General features: G+C 44.8%; 1 protein-coding gene across 1 annotated transcript in view; it reads left to right on the top strand.

Annotated features, from left to right (window-relative positions):
* The window catches only part of SPINT1 (serine peptidase inhibitor, Kunitz type 1), a 42,209-nt gene extending 27,214 nt beyond the window's left edge, over positions 1–14,995 (top strand). The window contains exons 5-10 of the mRNA XM_063439021.1: positions 3,986–4,021; positions 5,273–5,398; positions 6,802–6,852; positions 7,061–7,231; positions 13,807–13,863; positions 14,027–14,995. Of these exons, the coding sequence (XP_063295091.1) occupies positions 3,986–4,021; positions 5,273–5,398; positions 6,802–6,852; positions 7,061–7,231; positions 13,807–13,863; positions 14,027–14,217 (632 nt within the window). The 3' untranslated portion in view covers positions 14,218–14,995. The remainder of the gene's footprint in view (positions 1–3,985; positions 4,022–5,272; positions 5,399–6,801; positions 6,853–7,060; positions 7,232–13,806; positions 13,864–14,026) is intronic.
* Positions 14,996–15,352: the final 357 nt, after the last annotated feature.

Below are 15,352 nucleotides of genomic sequence, written 5' to 3'. Positions count from 1 at the left end.
GAAGCGACAGGCGGTCCCCCATTTGCATTGGCCCTCATTATAGAGCCAACATAAGCCCTTTGGTAAGGCGGCCGACGAGGCGGACTGCCCCCTAGCGCCGGCCGAACTCTGAAAGGGCTGCGCCTTTTGCGCCATCATTAACTTCATCCAGAGCGGCAGGTCCATTTGGTCCCACCGCATCCCCGGGTTAGCCGCCAGCCGCTGCCTAAACTGCTCATCGTACCGCCACCACGCCAACCCACCGTAAGTCCGATACGCTTCCCAAATGCCATCCAAATAACAAAACAGCGAGGAGCATAACCCCGGCGATTTCTCGCCGAGCACGCTAGCCAGCACGCAAAAGGCCCTCAGCCAATTCCCGAAGGATTTCGGAATCTTGCGATACCGCTTCCTTTTCTCCTCTTCCTCCTTCTTCTCATCCTTCTTATCCTCCTCCTTGAGGTCTATAAAGTCCTCCAAGGGGAGGAGGGAGAAGATCTCACAAAACTCCCCTTTCCATATTTTATCCTTCACTTCCTGCTTCAAATGGACCCCCAACGGGCCCGCAAACGACACATACGCGTGCTGTCTAGCCGCGTCGGGAATGCCCCCTGTCAACTCAGCCCTCTCGCTCCCAATCTCCCCTACCTCCTGCGGCAATACCATATCCCCGCCCGAACTAGGCCCTGTGGAGTTCCCAACCCGAGAGCCCGTAGCCCCAACGCCCGGAGCCCACACCTGACCAATGCCGCTAGTGTCACCCCCCGCCCCCAACGAGTGGAGTAGTGCCTGAAGTGTGGTTATTAATGCGTTAGAGTGTAGTGACCCACTGGACTCACCGGCCAAGCCCCCCGAAACCGGGACGGCGGGGGCTGCAGTGCGGATCGCCCGACATCCAGGAAGAGGAACTTCCGCTGCTGTCTCGCCGACCGGGGAGCCCACCGGGTGACCAGCCTGCGAGGAGGCGGAACGGCTCCGAGACCTAGGACAAGGAGAAGAAGTCCTGGGTAGGGTGTAACGGACATCAACACCCCTCCCGTCACGACCCCGGGAGCGCCTGCTCTGTACCGAAGCCTCCCGCTGACCTCTACCACCACGTGGCACCCTGGAACCCCTGGGGCTACGACTCCTCCCGTCTTTACTAGTAGGCCACCCCTGCCGACCATACCTAGGGGCTGCCGCACATTCCCCTGCCGAGCTGTCCGAGGGGGAGCAGTGCCGACCCGACCTCCCCCGCGCCTCCCGGGACCCCTGCGACCTAACGGGTGATGGACTATCGCTACCACTCTCAGAATCCGGGCCCCCCCGCCGCCCGACCACTACCGATGATCCCGGTCCCCGACCTCCTGCATTCTTCCGACTGACCGCTTCCGTAACCCCTTTTCCTGCGCCTATTCCCCCCGCCCCTTTACCCCTACCCCCTTTCTGACTAGACCCCGCCAGCCCGGACCTACCCACCACCCCTACGGGGGACCCGCTATCTGACCTGGCCAACTCCCGAGACCCCCCCCCGCCCCTGGAACTCACACCTTTCGATCTACGTGTGCGCTTAGGGGCCCCGGGACCCTCCCCCCTTAAGACTAAGGCCTGGGCACCCCCCACTGGCCTACTCCCGCCTCTCTCCGTGGCAGAGCTCCCCTTAACAACCTTCCCGCCAAGAGGGCCCCGGCCGGAGCCCCCTGCACTTGCCTGCTGCCTCCCAGGCCGGTCATGCGGTCTCCCGGATCCAGCCTCGTCATCCTCGGTACTCTCCGATGGGGGGGAAGCCCGCCCGGACCTCCCCTCCGTGGGTCTTGCAACGCCAGGGGGCCGCCCGGCCACTTCCGACCCAACAGCAGCGGCGCCCCCGTCCACGACATCCTTCTGCCTCCGAGTGTTCGTCCGAGGCTCCGTCCGCACGCGGGGAGGCAAGGCCTCGACCACGCGGCTCCCGGGCCTGCTGCCGGTCGCAACCGGAACCCCACTGTTTCCGGGGACAACTTCACCGGGCCCCGTGCCCGGGCTCAGCCTCCTCGGGGGCCTCCGGGCCCTGACCGGCCTCCCGCCATCACCGTCCCGATCCGCCGCCTCCGCCAGGGCAGGGCCGAGCTGTGCCCGTAGCCAGTCCGCACCCTGATGCCGTGCCGCCGACCTGATCCCCTCCAGCAATCGCTCCACGTCGTCCATCGGTCCTGCAGAGGAGACAAAGAAAATTCCAACCGAGCAAAGTCCGCGCACACCGAGGTGAACACAAACTCAACCGGGTAGAAAGTTAGAATGACTCACCTAAGATGGCTGCTCATTTAAATAGCCCATCCTACTTACCCATAATCCAACCCTTGCTTACTTCCTCCTAAGCCCGCCTCCTAACCCCTGTCAAGGCCTTTTTCCGCTTAGCTGCGCTCTAGCTACATGGGGCTACAATCCCTCTCTAGTGTTGCGAGGCTGTTTGCACAAAAATCTGTTGAAATCCTTTGAGACTTTGTGTGGATCACGTCATTTGCTGTCTGACTGCCACCTGCTGTTCCCCAAAGCCTCCTTTTTGGTCCTGCCTATATGCTGCCCTAACAGACAGGCCTGCCAACGGGCTGTCATAGACTGTCCGAACCTGGGGGTGGATTCGGCAGCCATGAGGATGGTTTGATTCATGTGGCTGTCTGTTCATTTATTTAATGCCTCCCTCCCCTTGTCTCTGATTGCTATCTGTCCCCCCAGCTTTATTCTGGGCACCAACAATGACGCCATACACTGCTTTAACATCACGTTCTTGCCATCGTATCTTAGTGTCTCCCCACTCCCCGGCATCCTCCGGTACAGTAAGTCCATGTGGAGAGCTAGTAAGGCACCACTTCAACCATGGAGATCTGCTTGACCACTCGTTTCCCCATTCGTGCGGCCAGTCTGCTTTTGTTGTTGGTTAGCGTTTTCGTTCTATGAATCAGGCTGTTTATAGCAATGCTTCTAATGTGAGCCCTGTGAAAACCGCTCCATTCGTTTATTTACTTTTTTTTTTTTTTTATTCTTCGTTTAGTTAAATATTATTTTATATTAATAATATGATCTATTGTCTCTGTCGCCTCTTTTCTTCTAACCTGAAAAATGTGTGTCTGTCTAAAAATGTTTAAATGATCCTTTGGTGACATTGAGTGGTTAACTCTGTATTACCACACGAATAACGAGTTATACCTCAAAATAGCTCTCCTTATTATTATTATTATTATTATTATTATTATTATTATTATTATTATTATTATTATTAGTTTTTATATAGCGCCAGCATATTCCGTAGCACTTTACAATAGAGGGGGAGATTTAACAATAAATGAGACAATTCTAAAAACTTACAGGAACAATAGGTTGAAGAGGGCCCTGCTCAAACAAGCTCACAGTCTAATTTCATTTCTGATTAGGAATATGGGGCTGTGCGGTTTTATTGTCTGTAAAATATCAGGATGGTCGACATATATTCCTATTCCTAAGTGAAACCAGAACAGACGGGCAGAGTCCAATCCACGGGGTGAAGTGTAGCGCCCCACCAACTAACATAAGTCACCAGCCGCCCCTGGAAGCACACGGTATTTGATGAAGAATTAGTTCATTACTATTATATAGTATCTATAGACTAAATAACTACACCTCCCATGAGCCGCTGCCTGAGATTGATGTGAGCTGTAGTGGCTGAATATTTGAATAATAATGCGGGTATTTATCTAGCCTTGCGATCTGGTTTTAAAGTTTGCGAGATGGACGCCTAGTTCTCTTCGGAACCAGAAAGTTTGGTTTTCACACCCGGCTCGGCCCTTTGACTCGTCCATTTCCAATGTGGATGAGATCACCCTGAGCGTACGCACTGGGTCCCCCACCTAAAGCCGAGAACCGGAGTGAATCCGATTTACATTTCCTGTTTAGTGCTTTTGGTGTTTCAGTGGTAGGTGACTTACATTTTTATTTAACTGGAAATTTGCCCGAGTTTTATAAATGTATTGCAGCACGGTGTCCCATCCATTCTTTTTCTTGTTTCTTGTAGAGCAATCCCATAAGGAGAGCAGACGGCTGAATCCAGGTAATATACTTTAATCTGATACTGTGTCATTCTTGGGTTATGGGATTCCATTTAAATATGGCCGGAGCGGTGTCCAAAGCAAAAGGCAGCAGATTCTATTTCACGTTTTCTAACAGCAGAATCTTGGTACAATTTATTTTATTTTTTCATTAGATTTATGGAAATTCTAGGTTATAAAGACAATAGGGCCTCCTAATAAAACGAAACCTATTAATCCCGCATTAAGCAAATCCTCCTATAAACCGTAATGAACCCCCAGACCTCACAACCTGTGCGCAGAGCAAGCGATCCTTTCAGGAGACCAAACAGAGGGACGAGAGTATAAAGGACCAAGAAACCAGTTCAAAGTAGGCGAACAGGTTGGGTAGGTGGGGTGGGTCATTCTCTGAAACGCCTGAAGCTGGTGTTAATTTTAGCTGTAATGACTCCTTCACAATATCAGAGTCTCTGAAACCTCAACCGTAACACAAACCCAGTAAACCCCTATAATAATACTAATATAAATAGTGTCAGCAATAACTAATATTATATCAGGTGTAATAATATCCTATAATATAAATAGTGTCCGCAATAACTGATATTATATCAGGTGTAATAATATCCTATAATATAACTAGTGTCCGCAATAACTAATATTATATCAGGTGTAATAATATCCTATAATATAAATAGTGTCAGCAATAACTAATATTATATCAGGTGTAATAATATCCTATAATATAAATAGTGTCAGCAATAACTAATATTATATCAGGTGTAATAATATAAATAGTGTTAGCAATAACTGATATTATATCATGTGTAATAATATCCTATAATATAAATAGTGTCAGCAATAACTAATATTATATTAGGTGTAATAATATCCTATAATATAAATAGTGTCAGCAATAACTGATATTATATCAGGTGTAATAATATCCTATAATATAACTAGTGTCAGCAATAACTAATATTATATCAGGTGTAATAATATAAATAGTGTCAGCAATAACTGATATTATATCAGGTGTAATAATATCCTATAATATAAATAGTGTCAGCAATAACTAATATTATTATATTAGGTGTAATAATATCCTATAATATAACTAGTGTCAGCAATAACTGATATTATAGGGTGATCTGTCCACTGTCATCACTGTCATCCCCCACTCCTATAAAATTATTTTGTAGGGGTTCTGTCCCCCTCTTCCTGGACCCATGGTTATCGGGACTGGAACAAGTAGCCCTTTCTATTTGTGTTTTCAGTATGCGATGGACACTGTCTCCGGACGCAGTTCCAGTGTGCCGATGGCTGCTGTATCAATGCCGCCTTGGAGTGCGATGATACGCCAGACTGCAGTGACCAATCCGATGAGGCGTCTTGTGAGAACTGTACGTAACGTGGCGGCATGTGATGTTTGTCATTTAAAGGGACACTCCACAATAACCTTTTATAAAGAATGGGATAGTTACAAGGAGGGTAATCTTTTTTTCCTGTGGGGTGCTATCGCAGAGACGCACTGTCGATCAGGAAACAGAATGCCGTTTTATTAATCTGCAGGGCCGTTAACAAATAGATCTGCGGTATACAGGGCATGGAGAGACCGTACTCCTAGATCAATGCTGCTCTAACATGTACCCGTATCCTCTATATCACGTATGGGGAGCTTCTCATAATCCATAACCAACCTAAAGCTGCATCATATGCCAGTCTGCTGTGGCACAGCCAGGGCATAGGATACAAATGAGCCTAACTCCCATGGTGCTTTGATAGCACATGCATGTCAGAATGGAAATAATGCCCATGTTTGAAAATACTTTCTAGTGTTTTTGACATGCTCCTGCACTCTGACTACACAGCAAGATGTCCGCACCCAGGTGTGGAAACACAGCAGAGGTAAGTGCAATTTATACTTACCTCTGCTGAACTCCTCACCCCAAAGGAAAAGGCCCAAGGAAGAGAGCGGAGCTTAGCGGACAAGGGCCTGCCTTTGGGAAGGGATGAGTTCGATTGGCAAGGACGTTTTGCTTACATTAAGGACATACTGTATGACATTATTGTGACGGAACCCCGGCTGTTTGTGGTTTTCCCTTTGTATTATGTGTTTCATGTATTGTGCCTGTATATGTAGCTCTGGGCCCCATCCCCCCTCCTTTTGTGAATGCAGTGTCCGCCTGGACCTCTCCCTTCGTCTCCCCCTCCCTTTTCCTGTCACAGCTGGACATGGTCACACGGACACTGCTCGCCCAGTTTGAACTGGCTGCTTTGTCCCTCTTCCATGCCCCCATCAGCTTCTTGGGATTGAAACCCCTGGTGTATTGTTAGAGACCCTCTGTAGGGGTCTGTGTCTGTAAGAACCATGTGTGACAAAATAAACAGTCAGTCAGTGTTGTGACCTCCAGGACTGTGTTTCATCCAGTTACTGGGGGGGAAATCCATGCCTGCTTGTTGTAAGAGTTCCTGAACGGCTAAAGGAAGGGAAATAGCGGAGGTAACTGGTCGGATTACCCGTGGTCCCCTACAATTATGCACTGTAATTTGTTTGTTATTTATATGTACAGTTTTATACAAATTGGATGTGTTCTACAGTATCTGTGTGTTTTTAATAAATGCTGTGACATGTTATATCTAAAGATTTAGTATCTGTCATTATTTGGGGGGTTTCATGGTTGGTTTAAGGAGGATATCTCATCCGATGCCCACTACGTACATACAGGTTTCAGTTGTGTTTATTAGAGGGAAAGCTTGTGACTGCTGACTAAACATTTACATGTTATATTTACATTTTCCGTAGATGATAAAGGGTTCAAGACTCTGCAATTATGGGACGATCCGAACAATAAAGGTAAAATGACTAAAGTGACACTTTACTAAATCCAGTTGGGGTAACTTGGAGTAAGAAAACAATAACGTGTATCCGGACATGACTACGAGGGATAGAGTGCTTTTAGATTTGAAAAAGGGGGGCTGGGGGGGTGGATAGACTTGTGTCAATTCTGTTAATGGGGAGATACAATGATGACGTAGTCCTGCTAACATTCCCTTTCTTTCAGCCCGCTGTGTGGAATTTCCGGACACTGGTTCCTGCCGTGCCAGTTTCTCTCGTTGGTACTATGACCCGGAATCCATGACGTGTATGGCCTTCACTTATGGTGGTTGTGGTGGCAATGGCAACAACTTTAAATCAGAACGTGACTGTTTAAGATATTGCACAGGAATTTCTGGCAAGTACTGGACAATTATTTAGAAAAGAATTATGGTTATTTTTATTAATTGCCTCTATTTTAGTAGTGAATGTTAAAATATCTACAAGTCCCCTATTTGTGTGTGTGTGCCTGCGCACGTACTGGGTGACTTGAAGTGGTTTTGGTTGTTACAGTAAGCTTCATACAGCGGAAGGCTGTGATGTGATGGTGGTGTGTTTTAGAGTGGTGACTAAACTAGACATGGTGGTCAGTGATGGGTTACAGATTAGGATATGATGGGGGGGTCTTGATATTGCTCAAACTGAGAATCTCACTTTATAAACTCTTGACTCTAGAAACCGCATATCATACTGACTGCATCGGTTATAAACCGCGGGAACATTTATTTATGTTGGGCAAAGTCTGTCTGTTTTAAAGGATACTCTAAATAACCACTAAATACCATAATTACATAGTTACGCTAACTGAAAGAGGAATGCGTCCATCAAGCTCAGCTGTTTTCACATCAGTTTTTGCTAACCCAAAAGAAACCAAAAAAAATACAAAACTGTTTTTCTATTCTTCCTAAAAAGTGTTTAAACATTTAAAGCGACGCTATAGTCACCAGAACAATTACAGCTTATTATACTTGTTCAGGTAAGTAAAATCATTACCTTCAGGCTGTTTGCAGTAAATCACGGTTTGTTAAAGAGAAAATGCAGTGTTTACATTACAGCCTAGTGATACCTTCACTGGCCACTCCTCACATGGCTGCTAGAGGTGCTTCCTGGGGCAGTGCTGCACAGTGTGACTGACATTCAGTGTCTCCACCCTCTGCATGGGGACACTGAACTTTCCTCATAGAGATTCATCAATTCAATTCATCTCTATGAGGAGATGCTAATTGGCCAGGGCTGTGTTTGAATCATGCTGGCTCTGCCCCTGATCTGCCTCCTTGTCGGTCTCAGCCAATCCTATGGGGAAGCACTGTGATTGGCCTAGACCACCACTTCTGATGATGTCAGCAGACAGAAGCAGTTCAGGGGCAGAGGCAGCAGCTGCAGACTTGAATGCAATTACGATTTTACAATAATTAGGGAGGCAACAGGGGACATGGTGGTTTTAACACAATGGAGTGAGGAATATATGCTTGTGTTCCTGACCCTATAGTGTTCCTTAAGTTAACTGCCGAGTCATGTCTCATCCCACTTTGTTTCTGTTATTCCTATTATGTCATATTGCTTAGTGTACTCTATTTAGGCTTCTTGCATTAGTAAACATACATTAAATATTAAACACAAATATATATGAGAGCGCAATGAAAATGATGGAAACAGCTGTTAAAACAAAAAAAAACTAACATAAAAAAAGCCGCTAGATACAATAAAACCTTCCCAAGTTTCAAAATACAACACAAATACAAACACAAGTAGTAGCAGCACTTAGTAAATACTCCCCTGTAACCCAAAAGTGGGGAGAAAAGTCAGAGTTTAATAAACCAAATTAAAAGCGTTCCAACAATATTCTTGGTAAAAAAATAAAAAAAGGATATTATTCCAAGTTGGAGGTAATAGAACAGTGAGCTGTGTGTGCTTTCAATTGTATCCAATCCAGGTGTAACCTTGTATCCATTTAAAATTAGGAAGGACACAAATCTAGTATAACTGTAAGAGACCTGTTTTAAGGGTAGCAGCAACTTTTAGACACTCCAGGCTCCCACACACGTTAGATGCACTGTGTAGGTTAGGTTACAGTTAGTTATACTGGGTGGGTTTATATTATTAAAGGGACACTCCAGGCTCCCACACACGTTAGATGCACTGTGTAGGTTAGGTTAGAGTTAGCTATACTGGGTGGGTTTATATTATTAAAGGGACACTCCAGGCTCCCACACACGTTGGGTGCACTGTGTAGGTTAGATTACAGTTAGTTATACTGGGTGGGTTGATATTATTAGAGGGACACTCCAGGCTCTCACACACGTTAGATGCACTGTGTAGGTTAGGTTACAGTTAGTTATACTGGGTGGGTTTATATTATTAGAGGGACACTCCAGGCTCTCACACACGTTAGATGCACTGTGTAGGTTAGGTTACAGTTAGTTATACTGGGTGGGTTTATATTATTAAAGGGACACTCCAGGCTCCCACACACGTTAGATGCACTGTGTAGGTTAGGTTACAGTTAGTTATACTGGGTGGGTTTATATTATTAAAGGGACACTCCAGGCTCCCACACACGTTAGATGCACTGTGTAGGTTAGGTTACAGTTAGTTATACTGGGTGGGTTTATATTATTAAAGGGACACTCCAGGCTCCCACACACGTTAGGCGCACTGTGTAGGTTAGGTTACAGTTAGTTATACTGGGTGGGTTTATATTATTAAAGGGACACTCCAGGCTGCCACACACGTTGGATGCACTGTGTAGGTGGGTTTATATTATTAAAGGGACATTCCAGGCTCCCACACACGTTAGATGCACTGTGTAGGTTAGGTTACAGTTAGTTATACTGGGTGGGTTTATATTATTAAAGGGACACTCCAGGCTCCCACACACGTTAGATGCACTGTGTAGGTTAGGTTACAGTTAGTTATACTGGGTGGGTTTATATTATTAAAGGGACACTCCAGGCTCCCACACACGTTAGATGCACTGTGTAGGTTAGGTTACAGTTAGTTATACTGGGTGGGTTTATATTATTAAAGGGACACTCCAGGCTCCCACACACGTTAGATGCACTGTGTAGGTTAGGTTACAGTTAGTTATACTGGGTGGGTTTATATTATTAAATTGACACTCCAGGCTCCCACACACGTTAGATGCACTGTGTAGGTTAGGTTACAGTTAGTTATACTGGGTGGGTTTATATTATTAAAGGGACACTCCAGGCTCCCACACACGTTAGATGCACTGTGTAGGTTTGGTTACAGTTAGCTATACTTGGTGGGTTTATATTATTAAAGGGACATTCCAGGCTCCCACACACGTTAGATGCACTGTGTAGGTTAGGTTACAGTTAGCTATACTTGGTGGGTTTATATTATTAAAGGGACACTCCAGGCTGCCACACACGTTAGATGCACTGTGTAGGTTAGGTTACAGTTAGTTATACTGGGTGGGTTTATATTATTAAAGGGACACTCCAGGCTGCCACACACGTTGGATGCACTGTGTAGGTGGGTTTATATTATTAAAGGGACATTCCAGGTTCCCACACACGTTAGATGCACTGTGTAGGTTAGGTTACAGTTAGTTATACTGGGTGGGTTTATATTATTAAAGGGACATTCCAGGCTCCCACACACGTTAGATGCACTGTGTAGGTTAGGTTCCAGTTATACTGGGTGGGTTTATATTATTAAAGGGACATTCCAGGTTCCCACACACGTTAGATGCACTGTGTAGGTTAGGTTACAGTTAGTTATACTGGGTGGGTTTATATTATTAAAGGGACACTCCAGGCTCCCACACACGTTAGATGCACTGTGTAGGTTAGGTTACAGTTAGCTATACTTGGTGGGTTTATATTATTAAAGGGACACTCCAGGCTGCCACACACGTTGGATGCACTGTGTAGGTTTGGTTACAGTTAGTTATACTGGGTGGGTTTATATTATTAAAGGGACACTCCAGGCTCCCACACACGTTAGGTGCACTGTGTAGGTTAGGTTACAGTTAGTTATGCTGGGTGGGTTTATATTATTAAAGGGACACTCCAGGCTCCCACACACGTTAGATGCACTGTGTAGGTTTGGTTACAGTTAGCTATACTTGGTGGGTTTATATTATTAAAGGGACACTCCAGGCTCCCACACACGTTAGATGCACTGTGTAGGTTAGGTTACAGTTAGTTATACTGGGTGGGTTTATATTATTAAAGGGACACTCCAGGCACCCACACACGTTAGGTGCACTGTGTAGGTAGGTTACAGTTAGTTATACTTGGTGGGTTTATATTATTAAAGGGACACTCCAGGCTCCCACACACGTTAGATGCACTGTGTAGGTTTGGTTACAGTTAGCTATACTTGGTGGGTTTATATTATTAAAGGGACATTCCAGGCTCCCACACACGTTAGATGCACTGTGTAGGTTAGGTTACAGTTAGCTATACTTGGTGGGTTTATATTATTAAAGGGACACTCCAGGCTCCCACACACGTTAGATGCACTGTGTAGGTTAGGTTACAGTTAGCTATACTTGGTGGGTTTATATTATTAAAGGGACACTCCAGGCTGCCACACACGTTAGATGCACTGTGTAGGTTTGGTTACAGTTATTTATACTGGGTGGGTTTATATTATTAAAGGGACACTCCAGGATCCCACACACATTAGATGCACTGTGTAGGTTTGGTTACAGTTAGTTATACTGGGTGGGTTTATATTATTAATGGGACACTCCAGGCTCCCACACACGTTAGATGCACTGTGTAGGTTAGGTTACAGTTATACTGGGTGGGTTTATATTATTAAAGGGACACTCCAGGCTCCCACACACGTTAGATGCACTGTGTAGGTTTGGTTACAGTTAGTTATACTGGGTGGGTTTATATTATTAAAGGGACACTCCAGGCTCCCACACACGTTAGATGCACTGTGTAGGTTAGGTTACAGTTATACTGGGTGGGTTTATATTAATAAAGGGACACTCCAGGCTCCCACACATGTTAGATGCACTGTGTAGGTTAGGTTACAGTTTGTTATACTGGGTGGGTTTATATTATTAAAGGGACACTCCAGGCTCCCACACACGTTAGATGCACTGTGTAGGTTAGGTTACAGTTAGTTATACTGGGAGGGTTTATATTATTAAAGGGACACTCCAGGCTCCCACACACGTTGGGTGCACTGTGTAGGTTAGGTTACAGTTAGTTATACTGGGTGGGTTTATATTATTAAAGGGACACTCCAGGCTACCACACACGTTAGATGCACTGTGTAGGTTAGGTTACAGTTATACTGGGTGGGTTTATATTATTAAAGGGACACTCCAGGCTCCCACACACGTTAGGTGCACTGTGTAGGTTAGGTTACAGTTAGTTATACTGGGTGGGTTTATATTATTGAAGGGACACTCCAGGCTCCCACACACGTTAGGTGCACTGTGTAGGTTAGGTTAGTTAGTTATACTGGGTGGGTTTATATTATTAAAGGGACACTCCAGGCTGCCACACACGGTAGATGCACTGTGTAGGTTAGGTTACAGTTATACTGGGTGGGTTCATATTATTAAAGGGACACTCCAGGCTCCCACACACGTTAGGTGCACTGTGTAGGTTAGGTTACAGTTAGTTATACTGGGTGGGTTTATATTATTAAAGGGACACTCCAGGCTCCCACACACGTTAGGTGCACTGTGTAGGTTAGGTTAGTTAGTTATACTGGGTGGGTTTATATTATTAAAGGGACACTCCAGGCTCCCACACACGTTAGGTGCACTGTGTAGGTTAGGTTACAGTTGGTTATACTGGGTGGGTTCATATTATTAAAGGGACACTCCAGGCTCCCACACACGTTAGATGCACTGTGTAGGTTAGGTTACAGTTAGTTATACTGGGTGGGTTTATATTATTAAAGGGACACTCCAGGCTCCCACTCCCCCCTTTTATTACTGTATTTCTGTAGCCCCATGTAGCCAAAGCGCAGCTTAAGCGGAACAGGGCCTTGACAGGGGTTAGGAGGCGGGCCCAGGAGGAACAGACAGGACAGGTGGGTTATGGGATATGTGGGTTTGGCTATTTAAGGGAGGAGCCATTTTGTAAGGTTCACTTCTAATTTCCTACCCGGTTCAGTTTGTCCCGCCCACCCTCCCTGTATAATTATGTTTAGATAAGGGTTTCCCGTTTTTTCACAGCGGCGGGATAGGGAGCTGAGAGAGAGGACATAGGCTCCCTATGAGGAACGTGAGGAACATGGAAAAAATTGGAATTATGGTCAATGGTGGTTTCGAGTCCTGGAGGTGGCTCAGAACCTGGTGGGGCAGGGGTATCCGGGTATACCCCTGCCATGGTTACTTATGGTTGGCACTTGTTCGGTTCAAGTTGGCGAGGTTGGAAAATGTCGTTACATATTTGTATTTGTTATGTTGGGGGTCATTGCCCTCTATTAAAAAGAAGGATACGGATGAGAGGGGCGGAAGGTGGGGGCAATGACCCATGTTTATATGTTAACTTATTTAAAGCAATATTATCGTTATATATATTATAAATTATTTAATAAAGCTGTGGACAAATTTTCCCATATACCAGGTGTCAGTGTGTTATTGGGTTAGGTATGTGGGGGGTTTTTTGTCCAAGGTTCCGCCAGCCCATATGGCGACTATACACCGGTCATGAGTCTGTTCATGAATGTTTACACTCAGCTAAAGTAACCAATATATTATTATAAAGCTTGTTTGAGCAGGGTCCTTTTCAACCTATCGTTCCTGTAAGTTTTCTTGTAATTGTCCTATTAATAGTTAAATCCCCCCTCTTATAATATTGTAAAGCGCTACGGAATCTGTTTGCACTATATAAATGGCGATAATAAGAACTAAAGATTATTGGAAATGTAGGCTCATTACAAATGTTCTCTAAAGCGTAATTGATGCAATTTATTTTTTATTTCCAGATCGTGACATTTTTGATAAAAGCCATTTAGACCCAGAGGCTCGTGAGGCCGGTTCAGGTGAGTGAGATCCCAGTTTGTGGACTGTGTGTGTGTGTGAATCTCCAGGTACAAACTGTAAATGCTCAGAGTCCATTGCAATGCAGAATAAGGTATTTCTTGTTTAAGGATAACGTGAGGCATCTTATTTCTTTATTAATAGCCTTTGTCTCGTTCGGTCCAGGCTCGGTTGAAGTGGCGATTGCCGTGTTTCTTGGGATCTGTATTCTTATTGTCCTAGCGGTGATTGGTTACTGCTACATGAAGAAGAAGAAGGCCAGTCACCGACGGCAGCCAAACGTGAACAATTCTGCCGTCTTGAACACCGAAGACACAGAGCATCTCGTGTACAATCGGACCACCAAACCAGTCTGAACCCAAACATTGTTCATTACGTGAATTATTCAATGACTTCACTCCTGCAAGCGATTCAGTATCTGCAAGAACGACACGTGTGTTTTACCGCTCGTCCTCCGTGTTCCTTATCAGCTGCCGCAGGGAAACGATGGCACCACGGAGGTTGAATTGGTGGCTCCAGCGATCGTAATCTTTCCTGATTTTAGAATATAATGTACATTTTATTTTTAATATTGCAATATAAGACGTCAATAAAACAAGCAGAGATCCCCAGTCTGGAAGAAGAATTGACATCGGAGGGAAGTGGACGGGTTCTTACTGGTAAATTATAATGGGGTAACACGTTCCCTTCAGCTTACTTCCAATAACAGGGGGAAATGTTATGGTCTCAAAACAATCTGCTTGGGCAGAAACTAAGGGGGAGGGGGCAACTGTTTTCTTTTTCTTTTTTATTATTTTTTTCTTAAGAATGTTTGACATTTTTTGTAACCTTGGTGTGTAAGTAGCTTTATTGTATGGAAGTATAATGTTTGTGATAATAGATGATTTGTAGAATTGCACTGATTTTTGTTTTTTATGTAAACTGCCGCAGAGACTTTAATGTGTTGGGGGAGAATTATAAATGTGGTCGGGCATTCACCTGAAGCAAATATTCGGGATTCCATCGGTTCCCATGGTGATCGCCCAACGTTTCTATACATCTGTTCCAAAATGCCCATTTTTTTTATTTTCATTTTTTTCAAACTGAGCCTATATTAATATTTTCCATAAATTAAATTCGTACAGATTGATCTTATTTCGTGTGGAGTCCAATGGTCAGATGATAAAATCTCTAACTGCCAAAGAATATATATATTCGACGTCTCGGGCACTGAGCTAACACTTTTACTAGGGAAATATTTGTGTGTATATATAGTTTTTCTTCCCCCCCCCCCATACAATTTGTATATTGTAAATTTTATTTTTCTTGATAAAATATTCCAGAAGATGAAGAAAAAGAAATAAAAAAAAAAAAAAAAAAAAGGAAATATCCTGGTTTCTTCACTGGAGCATAAGCTGAGGCAAGAATGTGGCACGTGTGTAATTTGTGCCTCTGTGAGAGCGAGGCTGGCACAGATCTCCTAAGCACTGCGACATTAGGCGTCTCTGATTA

Source organism: Pelobates fuscus, chromosome 13 (genome assembly GCF_036172605.1).
Source record: "Pelobates fuscus isolate aPelFus1 chromosome 13, aPelFus1.pri, whole genome shotgun sequence".
Lineage (NCBI taxonomy): Eukaryota > Metazoa > Chordata > Amphibia > Anura > Pelobatidae > Pelobates > Pelobates fuscus.
The sequence above is the reverse complement of the archived record's forward strand: the minus strand, read 5'-3'. Positions and strand labels throughout refer to the sequence as shown.